The 14868-nt window shown below is 42.7% G+C and overlaps 1 protein-coding gene across 2 annotated transcripts in view; it reads left to right on the plus strand.

Annotated features, from left to right (window-relative positions):
- The window catches only part of agap3 (ArfGAP with GTPase domain, ankyrin repeat and PH domain 3), a 124660-nt gene that overhangs the window by 40648 nt on the left and 69144 nt on the right, over positions 1–14868 (plus strand). Inside the window, exon 1 of one of the 2 annotated variants that reach the window (XM_028592636.1) lies at positions 5027–7076. The exons of the other annotated variant lie outside the window; for it this stretch is intronic. Coding sequence (XP_028448437.1) covers positions 5471–7076 — 1606 coding nt within the window. The 5' untranslated portion in view covers positions 5027–5470. Of the gene's footprint in view, positions 1–5026; positions 7077–14868 lie in introns of those variants that run through there. 2 annotated transcript variants of the gene reach the window in all.

The raw sequence follows: 14868 nt of genomic DNA on the forward strand, positions 1-14868 counted from the left end.
CCTCCCCCAGGGAAGTTTTAAGCATCAACGACTTCATTTCCTGCCTTCCGATACACTTTGATGCACCAATTTACAGTGAAAATTCCTTTATTTAGCCTATGTGAAGAAAAAAACACAGATGACAATTCAGAATATATCAAAAATATAATGGAAAGTATGTTGTTACTTGTCATTGGGCATTTTTAAGTGGGTATATGGAAATCCTGGAGCTTACTATCACGTAAACTACACCACTGCAAGTGATATTGATAGGCTAAGCGTTGTGATTTACGCATAACAGTGTCGGCTTTTTTTGCCAGCTTTCCTTCCTGCGTTTTGCCTGTAAAACCGTGTTTGTGTTCTTCATATTTATGTAGAATTATAGTTTGCCCTTCTTGTTTAAAATATGCAGCTCTGGTAGATGTTTGCAATTGGTCATGCTGCACAAACACCGCCTCTTTTATGTGAGTGCTCGCAGCCTCGCACCGCTGGATTGGGAAACCCTGGGTTGACTGAAGTAGTTGATAACCACCGTTGTTGCGCACAAATTCCAGAATATGATTAAAAAAATGTTTTTTTAAAAGGACCACTTCACAAATAAAAATGAAAACCAACTTACAGTCTGATATCCATATCAGTGAGACCCCTGGGATTGCTTGGCAGCCACAAAAAAACAGATGGAATATATCAAAACTTGCAGCTGAGCGTCCACTCACATTTCTTTCTTTCGAAAAACTCTGTGCCTCTGAAGTTTTGATGGCTTCATTGCATATTTCACCACAAACCACACACAACGAATTTGGCGCCACAGATCCATATATGAGGCATCGTATTTACGATTGAAACTTCACTTGCTTTTCTTTTTCCGCTATTTTCGGGTTGGTAATAGCCCTTTTTACTGGAACAGGGCACAATGAAACGGGCCATGGAAGTGGTTTGCTGGTGCCTGCTCATCTCTGCACCTATCCTGCAGCTGCCACTTCACGCACACATGTCCGGTCAGATACGTAGGTCCTGAACCAATGAGCCGCTAAGCAATCACAAGGCTCCCGCTCAGAAAAACACATTTTGATCTAGTCTATTTATTGTTGATGTTTTGGATGGAATAGCATGACTGTTATAGCACTTAAAGCAATTTAAAAAAGACAATTATAATAGAAAAAAAAGACAACCACAAAAAAAAGACCATTATTCTGGGAATATTTCAAGGCCCGGGCCGGTACCAATGGGTCCATGGACCTGCACCGGGGGTTGGGAATCGCTCCCCTACGAAAAGTCAACACCCAGTATTGTAATGTTCATCTTCATTCTAAACAAAGTAACTTGCAACATGACGATAATTCAGGATATTTAAAAACATTATGTTTCTGCAGATAATATGAACACAGAGTTGCAGTTATCAGGGAGCTCTGGTGGTAGTTAAAACTTATTATCTTTTAGCCTTTTGAGATGTGTGAATGATGAATTAACACAATATTGATTTTGGGTCATACAGCCCAGATCCATGTCTACATAGGATTTCTAGAAATGCCCTGTGAGAATTTTGATTCCTCCTCCTTTCACTTGACTAAAAGATAAGTAAGGAAAATGTTTGTTCTCATTAAACCTTGTGAGTCACTTTTGCACTCTTTGGCACTGATTTGTCATACAAAAGCTCTCACTGAACACCTCTGATTAATACAGATGACACACGTGTGTTTGTGCTTTCAGAAAGTAGATAACATCAGAGGTTTTGTTCTGGATGCTCGTCAGGTGTGAGTCGTGCTACTGTTGTGTACGTGTTAATAAGCTCAGCAACTTATTGACAGAAAATCAAGGCGGCGTTCGATTATAACCACTTACCAGCCTTATGCTGATTATCCAAAGTCTGGTCATCGACTGTTCCTGAGGAAGCAAACTGTCTTCTTAAAAAAAGCGCACATATGTGCATCGCTGTCTTCCTCATGCTGACTCATGTTCCAATACTGACGAAGAGTTAGTAAGCTTTACTCGTGACTTGGATAATCATGCAATAGGCTAGACAACACCAGCAATTGTCGCACGTCTGTGTCCTTATATAAACACACCAGTGCTGTCGGTCTGTCATGTCTGCTGTTCAAACGTATCTGTTCCACGCTTCCTGCTAATAGGTGTTCAGAAGGTATCACAACCCCTGAAATTACTTAAGCCCTGAAGATAATTTATGATACTGTGAAAACCTATCCCTATTTCTAGCCGTAGTAGGTGACTGCGGCATGGAGACATCTGAGGGAGGTTGTTTAATTTAGTTAGCTCAAACTTTGACAATAATTTTCTTGTAGGAATTTGTTGCTTTTGAAAGAAATTGAAAAATGCAATCTTCAAATCAGTATGCAGTTCCTTACTGAGCGCACCTGTATCTTTCTGTTTTTTGACATTTACTGACAAAGGAAGAGGTGACTTGTAAAAACAAAAGTACCAAGAAAATCTTTTGTGTTGGTAAGGACTTTGAATGTAGCCTTAAGAAAGTAAAGGGCAAAGTCAGCTCAGAGCCATGTTGGCAAACCAACAGTACACTCTTGTTTGTAAAAGTGACACACAGATAAATGGATATATGGCCAACACACAGAATGACATCTGCTCACAATGAGGCTGCTCTGTACACATGGATACGGAGGCGGAGAGTAATTGAGGAACCTCAAAACGTGCTAATCCAGTTTTCTGAAAAACCCTGCCATCAAGATACGGTTACAAGAGGGAGAAACATTTAGCTGTGGGACAGATAGGAAAGAGGAGCACACGAGAAGCTCTGTTACCAAGTCAGCACTTTGAAATCTAAGGATTTGCCACAGCGCAGGTTTCCTCTGGACCGACCTGCAACAGAGACAACAGGATAGTGGATTAACTTTAATCCTATCAGTGTTTCTTATGTAGAACCCTGTTAGCCAACACCTGCATTACGAATTACCAGGAGGAAACAACTCCAAGTGAACCGGGACACACTCTGGGCCACTTCCTCATGCTGTCCAATAACAGGTTTCTGCTGGTAACCGCATTATCAGGTCTGCATGGAAGGCACATCATGGCCACAGCATGATGCAACTGACAAAATAGATGTTTTTTTTTTTGCAGCCATGCTGGACAAAAGCGACAGCAGGAACTAAGAATTGAGCTACAATGATATTTTCACAGCAATGCCTGATGGAAGCAAAAGAAAACCCCACGAGGAGAGGAAAATAAAAAAACATGACCAACAATTTGGACTGACACAGGACATCTTATGCTCCTGGATGTTTTCTTTTCGAATGGTTATATTGTGAGTAATAAAAAAAGTCCCTTTGAGGTAGACTATGTTGCTGTGCTTTGGGGGTCGTAGACGAACTCGACACCACCAGATCAAATGGAGCGAAAAGGACTGCTTGCTTTACGATGAGCCTCATATTATTCCAAACCCCTGCTTCCTAGACACAGGTAAAAGCCAGCAAAGCCATCTTAAGATGGGACCTAACTTCACTGTTAAGGCATCTTGACATTTTACTGTTAATATTTAATACTGTCTCTCATAAGAAACCTCAAGATTTCCCTCATTGTGTATGTGTGGAAAGGTTTCCTGGAACCACACCTTCAATATTTTCAATTGTTCAGATTCTAACACCACTTGGTCTGCTGATAAGAACACAAAAGGGAAGAATCCACCAAGAAACATCTCCAATATTCCAGTACTCTCACATACTGTAAATTAGATGAAATGGCAAAGGCCTTGATTTAGATAAGCTTAAAGTAATGTCATTTTGGGGCATGTTTTTCCTTCAACGTGAAGAAATGATCAGCGTTTCAGCTATTCAAGGGCTTCAGGGTGTTTTTGTGGAGAAAAAGTTTTTTTTTTTTAATTAAGTGCTGATGAGAATCAGCTTTTGGCACAAAGCTGCTGTGACGCTTATACTGCAACTTCCAGCATCATGGTTATACTGAATTTCCCTTAGTGACGCAGTCATGGTTATACTGTATTTCCCATAGTGACGCACTGTGAGAATGGGCAGTCAGTGTTGCCATGTTGTTCTAGGTTTTCTCTGCCAAAATCCCTCATAAGCAATAATGCTAAATGATCATGCACATGTGTCAGGTTATATAGAAAATATTGTAATGAGAGGTTTCAATATAATCCAAATATAGAGGGTTGTTCTGAAGTTGTGTCATAAAAACATTGGTCAAGCAAATTATACCAATGTTAATGCTAAATTGATATCAATTCAACATCAGGAGGAACGTGCCCCATTTTTCCTACCAACATTTTTCTCTTTTTGACCACAAAGAGGCAGTGTTCCAGCCCAAACCACGCTGTAACTAAGTGCTGCAGAGTTGAGCAGGTAAAATCTGGCTTGATTCAGATGATGCTCTTTACGAAAATGGCCCCATTTCAGCTCACCAAAGCATCATAGCTGTGAAAAACAGGAAATGGAACGAGAATTTGTAAAGGCTGTTTGGTCCATTAAGCTTACACTCTCCCACTGTGTGTGGGCTCTGTAGTGGGAACACTGGAAGCGTGGTGTGTAGTTGTGTGGATACTTCATTTTACCAAGTTAAGTTTTTCCTGTAGTGAGAGGCAGGCATTTTTATTGTGTAAGTTTTTCCCTATCAAAGATATCATGACCAAACTGTACAACCTAATCAGTGTAGCTATTCTAGACCCTTTAATTTAATACCACATGGTGGTCAATAAAATGTGGATAAATTAACAAAGAACATAGTGAACTATATTGTCTCTTCTTCCTTTAAACATGGGAAAGTATCCACCTTTTTGTGTTTTGCCATTGGTCAGAATACACAAAGTGTCCATTCGTGGCTAGTAATCTTTGTTGATTACAGCAGTGTCTGTAATCAGCTCCGTCTTCTCTCAAACTCATGTCCATGTTTGTCTTTTTATTTCTCTGGGGCTACTAGCAGCTCCAGAGAAAGTAGGAGGGCGTGTTTAATGCCTATGGGATCCATTCCTTGTTTTCCAAGTGTCCTGGGGGTTGGAAGGCAGCTGAAAGTTCAAACAGAGACACACTCCCTCATGCTCTGCATAGCAAGAGCTCAGAGATTAAGGGGTTTGTCTGCACCGCTAACAACAAGGATTGCTCACGTAACTTGCCAAGGAAGGGTGATTCTTTCTTTTTTTAAGTTGCAACTTTTGCAGCTATTACAGATATGACGTTTTTGCAAAACAAGCTGTGGATAACCAGTTTTTCTTTTGTTCATCTGCCTGTGCAAGACAGGTAGAACAAAGTGTGTGGAGAAAGTAGCTACCATCTAAATGCCTCTGTGAGTAAAGGAGCCAGAGGATGCAGCTGGCAGCGAGGCTTTGCTCTAACTTGTTTGAAGTTTTTTTTCCCATGTCAAAGGTGAAGGATTATGCCTGGCATAGGAATTTAGTCTTCAAATGAAGGACTTCAAGAGCTGAACCTTAACTCCTGGGCAGAATGTGAACATTGGCTTCTGCTACATGCTTGTGAATGAGAATGTATGTGTAAATCAGTTTGAGTGAAGTGCCATGCTATTCCTTAGCAGTGGGACCGTGGATGCGACCCCTAGGAGTACAGCTATTGGCCAACAGCAGCAGAGGAAAACCGTTTATCACATCTCTGTAATCCTGAACGAAACACAGGGAGATGCCCCGGTGTCAGAGTTGGAAATGGGCCGGGTCACCCACACCCTGGTTAAGAATTGCCAGCCAGGAGGAGAGATAATTGCTGTAGTGCCAATGGAGAACAGCCCCAGGCTGGGCAGGGCACGGCAGGAGCTTGACAGGTGGCCCTCCCTGAGCTTCATAGGTAGAGCTGTAAGGCAAAGAGAGGAGGTAGTTGTGGAGGAGAATGAGGAGGAGTTGGAGGAAAAAATGAAGACGGACAGGTTTTTGAAACAGCCCTCCAAAAACTCAGGTAACTCCTCACAACAAGGCAGAGACGTGGCAGAGTCAGCCGCTCAGACAGACACCCAGGAGCAGCACTTTCATATCTCAACATTACGATCTGTCACCGTCCATGCTAAAGGGCTTGTCTTTGGGGAACATGGCACTGTTGCAGGACATAGCTCTCTGCCCCGGGCCGTGTTGCGAAGGTCGTGTCGGGATAAAGCCCCGCTGGGTAGGAGAACGGTGAGCATGTATGGCGACTCAGTCAAGCAGCAAATAGATTGTCAACCTGAACTAGAAAGGCGGCTGCGGAGGCCCACGAGTGTGTGCATGCTGGCAGACCCAGGCCAAGTCCTGTCAGAGCCCCAGACCCAGCAACCCTTCAAGAGGGCAGGCATTTTAGAAAACAACCAGCAGAACAGGAACAGGAAGGCTGAGTTGAGGGCTGTGGATGGCCTCAATCCTGTTGTGGCTCAGCGGCCTTGGGTCCCCGCAGAGGTGACCCCCAGGTTCCGCCAGAGGAGCTGGAAGCCTAGGCCTGTCAGTATGACAGTACTGGAGCTGGGGAAAAGGGGCTCTGATGATGAGATAGACAGCCAGAGAACCTGCAGCCACACAGGCAGCGATGGAGGAGGCTTTCCCAAAGGGGGCTTTCGTTGGAAGCTTTTTGGCAAAGCACCTCAAGATAAGAGCAAGGAGACGGAAAGTGACAAAGATGCAAAGACTTCTTCCAAATCCAGTAAATCTGATGCTCCAAAAAGTAAACTGAGCACCTTAAGACGGAGCCTCAGCCTGCGAATCAGAAGGACCCGGCCCCGGGACAAAGTAACTTTAGGGTCTGAAGGGGAATTAAAGGAGTGCTCTCTGACTAAAAGTACGGCTGATGAGACAACAGTGCCTCCACGGCCTTTCTCATACCTCACAGGAAGAATGCTTCCAACTTCCAGTGAGCAGACTGAGGATGGGGGCATGCATTACATTCAGTACCACAGCAGAGGGAAGGTCACAGTAATGGAGGTACCCCTCTGTCCAACAAAACTTTCTTCCAAACCAGTTCAGGAAGAACCAAGCATATGGCAGCTCATAGCTAACCGTTTCAGGAGGAAAGAGCAGCCATACATTGGCAAATGTGAAACCCAGCAGTCCCAGAGCAAAGAAGCCGGCCAATATCCCCTGGCCGGGAACAATAAGTCACAGCCAGTCGCCATAGATACTCTGGCAGGCATCGACTCCTACAAAGGTCAAGGTAAGACCTGCAAGATTGCTGAATTTTATTTCTCAGCTCAGTTCTCCATGTACAGCCCCTCCTTCACTGCACAGAAAGTTACAGCTCAAAAGAAACACGGAAGTGCACTTTTTTTTTTTAGGACAGGCAAATGAAAAACACATGGGGAATTGTGAGTTTGGATGGCATTCAAAAATGTCTGGTTCCAGAGAGTCCTTTTGGAATTTTTATTTTAGGTGCTTTAATTCTCCAGAGTTTTTCATGTGTGAACCGCTTTAAAGTTCAGTAATTAAGTAGGTAAGTATAGTTTGTATAGTATATGTATGTATGTATGTGTGTGTGTGTGTGTGTGTGTGTGTGTATATATATATATATAGCTTTGTTTTTTTCCAGTGGTGCAACTGTAGTGTAACAGCTCCAGTATTGTCTGTGTTACCCAGACACAGGACATGGGAGTACTGATAATTCTGTCTGTTGGCCTCACAGAGACACAGCTTAAAGCAGTAGCATTAAAGCAGTTAGTGGCTGTAATGGGGATTCGTTTGGCAGCCTAGAAGGGCTAAATTAAGAGGGCTTACATGCTATAATGATGGGGAGAAAAGAAGACGACTTAAGTACTGTGTTTAAAGGTTAACTCTGAAAATGGAGTCTGTTTGTCCTGTTGCCTGGAAGACCAGGCGGAGAGAGATAAATATGTGTAACTATCTGAATTAATAGCTGCGATTTTATGTTTTGTGCATCAAGATCCAATTTCACACCTTCACATGAAGATCTAATTAGACATTTGTGACAACTTAATGACTTCTACCAATGTCAGGTGCACATATCCTGTATTTATTATCATTAAGCCAACTTTTGAACCGGCAAAGCAGATATTTCATTCTCATGCTAGCATAACACTCACAATGGGTCCTGAGGTCAACCGATCTCCCAGTGTATTTGTTTTCTCATATGACATATTAGGATACCTATTCCTGTGGTGGAGTGTCAGTGGTATTAGTCCATTTATTCCACAGCAGAGTCAGTCAGTCAGGCATTAGGAATGTAGGTGTGCCGATCAGTCTGAGTAAAGTTAGGTTTAGTGTTCAGTGCCCCGGGGCGGGCCTCGCCGCCTGTTGTTACCTGCCTAAGTGTTTGCTCCTAAATTAAATCCAGAAAGCTGAAGCCCAACCCTCACAAAACTAAACACACACACACACACATGCACAAACACACTCAGTTCAAGTGTTTCCTGATGATAACTTCTAAATCTTGTGAGGTTTGGGGGAAGGGAGATACAGAGTGATGGGTTGAGGTGTGCAGAATGCGTCCCCACCCCCACCTGTGGATGAACAAAGCCACTCTGACGAGCCCGTGGATGCACGGAGCATTGTGCTGAGATGGGGGGCTCTCTGGGGGTCTTTGGTTTGGAGGAAGGGTGGGTAGCCATGCAGCATAGGTGGTCAGCAATGCACTTACAGTATCTATTGAAGGTTGAAATAATGGGAATGGGACTGTAGATAGAACTCTGTAATAAGTCTTGGTATAAGGTGTCAATGGGATCCAGTAGACCGAAAGTGCTCACTGATGCGTATTTATTCTGACTTGCCATTAGACCTACCTACAGGTATTGAACATTTGAAGAAAATCCCCCATATGTGTCATCCATTCTCCTTTATCTTAAATCTGACATTACATTTATTCATGAGGATGGAATTCCCTGTGCTTTCCCTTACTATCTCTCTCATTCACTTCCTTTGAATCCCTGCCAACAATATTTCCTGTATCAACTTTACCTTGCAGTTGAAATTAGTCTGCCTGCTTAATAATCTGCAGATTAATTTAAAAGATGCATTTGCTTATTTCATTAATACCAGCACGGGTGGGTGACCCAGACTCCCAGCAGGTAATTATTTTCAAGACAAATGGACAATTTCATGGAAATTGGGACAAACGGTAACACTGTGATAATGCCCTTTCACCTGCTGCAGGAGAAATGGGGGGACAGCAAGATATTGAAAAGTGATGCAGTTTCAGAGCGAGTCCCATTCTTCTGACGGCGCTTTGCTATACAGTGGCTTTACTAATATTCTCCATATCACCAGTGTTGTAAAGACAACTGCCGTTTGCAAAAAAACGTGTGTGTAATGTGACACAAATAATCTGCTGGGGTCTCATTTATAAACGTGGCGTACGCACAAAACGGGGCTGAAAACGTGTGTACGCCACTTCCCACGCAAAGGTTGTGATTTATAAAAAACAAACTTGACGGGAGAATGTGTGGTCCTCCACACAAACTAAATACTGCGGTGACCCCTGTGCGTAATGCTGCATGATGGCACTGCTGGCCCTGCAGGAGGACTAACCCCCAATGGAAGAATCAGGAGAGAAAGAGACTTCAGGGACCATGACGATGACTGGCTCATATGCCGATTTAAATTCCCTAATATAGCTGTAATAGTGATATAGCTGCGCTCTTGGATCTATGTACTGAATTGGGTCCAGTAGAGAGGGCAACGCGCCGGAACTGTGCCATCCCGGTCCAAATGCAGGTCCTCGCCACTCTGGGTGAAACCGGCTGGGAAATGGCTGACAGCTAAGTGTTTTTTTTAAATAAATATTATATATAATCTTCAACTTCATCACTAAGGCTTGTTTGGATATAATATATAGTTCTGTTAAATCTTATTATATACGTCTGGTATATCGAAGCTGTCCCCGAGTGCCGTAATGCCTGCTGATTTGGAAGATTTTATGAATAAAGGTAGTCTATAGATCCGGTTTCCATATGCTGTGCGACAACAGGCCGAAATTATAATTTTATATTATATTTATAATTAAAAGTTGGCAGCAATTCCCGAGCGTCTGAGAGTTTTTTTTTTGTTTGTTTGTTTTCTCCGCCAGTCGTCATGATTCGGTTTAACGAAGAACAACTGCCAGGGTCATTAACACACTGATCAGCATTCACGAGGTGCTTTACATTGACTATTTATGGTTAAAAATGAGCAGGGCGGGATAAGAGGATGATCCACGTACGCACACTTGTAGTCAATCTGTGATTTATAAAGGGAACTTTGCTTACAGGTGTGCGTACGCACGGTTTTATAAATCTGACTTTTTTTCGGCGTACGCCAATTTGGGCTTTTGGGCGCACGTACACTTATAGTAAGGATCCTACGCACAGTTTTATAAATGAGACCCCTGGGATGTAGGAGCATGTCCACGATGGGCAGGGACGGACTGGGGCTAAAAAACTGCCCCGGACTTTCTCCCAAATAGGCCCATCTTCCGGCCATTCGCCCCTAGCCGTGCGCGACACTAGTCAGGAAGTCCTGATACTATGCCACGTTACTGTAGCCTATCAGACAAGGTATTCACAGCAAGTAACATCTCAAAACCAATGATGATAATTGGGGTTGTGTTTATTAGCCATTTGCGGTTGGTACCATCTTTAGAACTAAACACTCTCTGTAGAGACAGGTGTTTAGGCTTTTGCTGAAAAAATTGTTCCAGGCTGTGACTATCTGACTTGGGGCGTGTGAAATATTGTGATGTGGAGCATCCTGGGACATCCTGGCACTTCCCTGCATTGAATAACCTATTTAATATTTTGTCAATGTCATATTACACTTTTGATTCATATTAAGGCTGTGAAATGATGAAAATGACTAGGCCCTGTCACTGTTGTCTGTGAAGCTTTCACAAACAACCACCAGGTCTTTGCCAATTCCACAATAGTAAACGCAAATATGAAAGACAAGGAAAAACTGCACTCTGATGGAAGACAGACAGAAAGTGCAAGCTAGGATTTTTGGTTAAACTTTTGGTTACATTTGGTGAATTATTTAGCCCCCTTTGCACGTTTAGAGTGGTACCAATGCATGCCTGACGTTTTCCCGTGTAATTTACTACCATAATCTTCATTCTAACCGCAAAAGTGAGCTCACTACAACCTCTCATATACGACGAAGTGAAATCGCGGTCAACCCGCACGTTTAATGTTTCAAATTAACCTAACAGAAATTATTAAATACGTTAAGTTTGACAGCACTAAATGGCACGATAATTTTCATAATCATGATGCACACTCATGTTGCTAGCTGACTGTAATTCGCTAAGATAGGGATAAAGGCAGCCTATTATAATGTGCCCTGCTCCTGGCACTCCGTAGCCTACCTCTTGCTGATGTGAAATTAACTCTGCCGTCTGTCCCCATTATGACTTTGGTGATAGCCCATAGAAAGTATATAATGGACCAATAGACCCCGTTGCTCTGGACGGAGACCAGTGAAGGATATTAGAAGCACTTTTCCGGTGATCTCTTGCTTTACTGCGCAGCCTCCAACTGACAGAGACAACGTAAATGTGACGTGAGCAACGTGTCTGAAAGTTGTAAGTCTTCTGGTAGCTGTGCCAAGAGAAATCTCAATCATTCCCAATCTTACAGAGACGGAGAGTGTAGGTATATGTAAGGAGATAACATAAGCACAGGCTAATTATTGCTAACTAACATGCTAGTTAACATTAGTAATTAAACCTAAACAGCTAATGTAAGTCAAAACTGCCTGCAAGCTTCTCCTGTACTATACGGTAATTCCTCTACTGTGCGACAGTAAGTCACTTGGTTATGACACAATCGTTAGCTTATTTTTACAAAAACGTCTGCTACGGAGCTATAACGTGAGGTACAAGGTAATGGAGCCTTTTATACATTGTCGTGTTTCTTTAGAAATAAACTATGGACAAATAGTCTTTAAACGCTTCAGATGTAAAGTTATTCGCAGTCAAGTGACGTAAAAAAAAAAATGGCGGTCAGTGTAATGCTAACAAGAGGTGATCGCTTCGTAGCAACAAAATGGCGCCATCGGAGGTTCGCGTTCTGAAGCGAAGCTTACCCCCTTGTGATAGCTCGACTAGTAGGCCTACTCTTCTTCCTCAGTTTCTTTTACACATAGTATATACAGTAATTGATCCTATTAGCGCTCCTTGCTGTTGGCTGTTAATATCGCTCTATTAGACTTCTTTTGTGCCGACGGCCGTTCTGGACTTTTCCAGAACGCACAGATTTTCAGTCCGTCCCTGACGATGGGTGACGTTAGTGATATGAGGACGGATAAGGTTATGTAGCCTAGGCTGCATAACAGACTGGGAAGAAAAACGATACTGGTCAAATAGGAAGTTATCTGGAAATTAAAATGTCGGAGTTTCAATATCATCTCCCGACATATAACACCCTGCGAAGTAAATCAGCTTCTTCATCAACGGGATCATCGACAAAAGGAAATGCCACGTTTTTAGAAAAAAAAAACGTTTTATAGTCTGCCTAACACATAAACCAACACAATTTGTTTTATTTATGTCGATAACAAATACTGAATGAATGAGGAAATGAATGCACGCTGTGTTAGAGGGAGGAGACTGAGACAAACTCAAGGTTTCTTGAAGAAAACCTGCTCCCGACCAGGTTAGGTTCACAGGCTCAGTTAGTTTCCCTCATCTCAGGGTTCACAAACTCAGAGTTTTCACTAAACCTACTTTCTGAAAGGGGCCCCAGCATCCACAGTTTTTCACCAGTGCGTCTACAAACTGTTGTTTGTTTGAAGTTTGAGCTAAGGTCTGCAATTTGTAGATCTTCGTTCACTTTGTATGTAGTTTTTCTCTTTTTAGTTCACAGTTGATTGTTCCCATCAGTTTGTTCACATGCAGTGTTTTGGGTGGCAGAAAAGAAAAATCCAATTCTTTCTTCGCCTAACTCTACAAATCAGCCAGTCAACCTGTGCATTGGGCAAATCTCATGTTAAGTGAGAATTCTGTTTGAACCAGAATGTCCAATTTATTTTTGTCAAAGTGATCAATGCCTGTCTGCAGACAACACAAGGCTTTAAGTAGGGCAGGCCATCCAGAACGCATTAGACTACATGGCATAAAGAGTTTTTCCTTGTTCTCTGCTGATTGTGTTTGTCACTTACTACCTTTTTGATAAAATAAAGAGGTTAGTGTTTGGGAGCTTAAAAGAACAGAAATAAGACCCTGACTGGGTTGTTTGTTGTGTAAATGGCTCTGGAGAGCAGTCACAATAGGAAGATGATTCAGGAACATTTTGTCAAGATGGGAATAATGAAAGAAGTCAGACAGGGAATGTTGGTTGGTCGGTCATGAAGTTGGCATATAAGGGAAGTAGAAATACTAATTGCTAGCTAAATTCTCACTCTGTAATCTATGACGGTGGGAAATTATGGTTGGAAAGTCAGAGTGGAAGTTTTGACCTCAAGGTTGTCCTCTCATTCCAACAAACCACTTCAGATTCACTGCACGTAGAAATGCCCGCATGTATGCACATGCACACACTCAGGCAACCATACGCATGGGGTTTTGCTCGCATTGCATTTTCTTTTCTCATGAAATGGAATAAGTGGGGGGGCGATTGTGCTTCACTACCCTCAGACAGAATGGTCATCTTTATTTGAGTTGACATGAGCAGTGAAGTGGAAAACCTAACAAACAAGCTGGCAATGCAGTTTCCCCCTCGCAGAGACAAAGCCACTGGTGTCCTCTTTAAGCATCACAAATGCAGGGGCTTCCTGTTTCCATAGGCATTCTGGGACAGAGTAATGTAGGGATACTCATTGTTAAAGAATGACGTAATACAGAGCACATGGATTCAATTAGGGCTTTTTTTTTTTAGCATGGGACCAAACTGGTTGTACTGTATCTGCTCCAAGGATGGAAAAAGTTGGGCAGTTACCGTTTGTAATGGGTGTGCTCGTGACAGGAAATGTATCAAATGATTTCCTTTCAACGATTTTTAATGCACAGGTTTTAGGTCCTTTCCAACTTTGTGTAAAAGCTCCTCATTTCCTCTTCCTTTCTTCTTGTTAGTATTTTTATGTCCTTGAAAGCATAAGTGGTGTTGTTATGGTCAATAATAAGGGAGTGTGCTGTTCCAGAAATGCAGTGCTTGTCAGCAGCCAGCAACTTCATTTCTGTGTTGTTCTTTGATGACACTTAAGCCGTTTTCACATATGAACTCCGGACATTGTCCAAGGAATCAGTTCTCGACATACAGTGTGTTCCATTTGTACTCAGAAGTCGGAATTCTCTGAGGTCAAAGTCGGAATCGCCCCCTAACTCGGATTTCCGAGTTGGGAAGTCGGACAACCTCACAGTACCACAAGCTCAAAATCCAACGTGGCTGCCCCGCGTTAGTGAAAGCTGTGGTAACATACAGTTTATTAGCCCTTCTGTCTTATTTGTGTCACACTAAATCATTCTTACACACCATCCTGTTCAACGTCTATCAGTGGACATGTTACGCTGTTTGCATGCACAAAAAAACAGCGTACTGCTTTGTTATCAACTGGTAATGGCGAACCTGGCTAGAGTTAACCCCACGGTGAAAATTCAACTTGTTAAATGGAACGCATTCAACTTGTGCGTGACGTCATTCCCAGCTCCAGCTTCCGAGTTCTGAAGTAGATGGAGCGCACTAATAGTCCGGAGTTTCCCTTTTACACATGTAGCACACAACAGGAGATATCCATGTCGGATGCGTTCTCATTTACTGGAAATACTCCATTACGCAGATTACAACGATGTTTGGTCATAAACAGACGAGTCTCTTGTCGTTCTTGAATCTGGCAATTTTTACGTTGGCCCTTAGCGACGGAAGTTCCCGAATCTCGTCGTCTCTCCAATTTGACATTTTCTTTTCTGTCTTCATGTAAATCACCATTCTTCTTCACCCTCAGACGTTTGTTTTCTTCAGGTTTTGCGCTAGCTGCATGAAACGTCATCAACACGCCCACTCGCTTGCTGTGACTTTTCACACTTTGGG

Source organism: Perca flavescens, chromosome 12 (assembly GCF_004354835.1).
Source record: "Perca flavescens isolate YP-PL-M2 chromosome 12, PFLA_1.0, whole genome shotgun sequence".
Classification (NCBI taxonomy): Eukaryota; Metazoa; Chordata; class Actinopteri; order Perciformes; family Percidae; genus Perca; species Perca flavescens.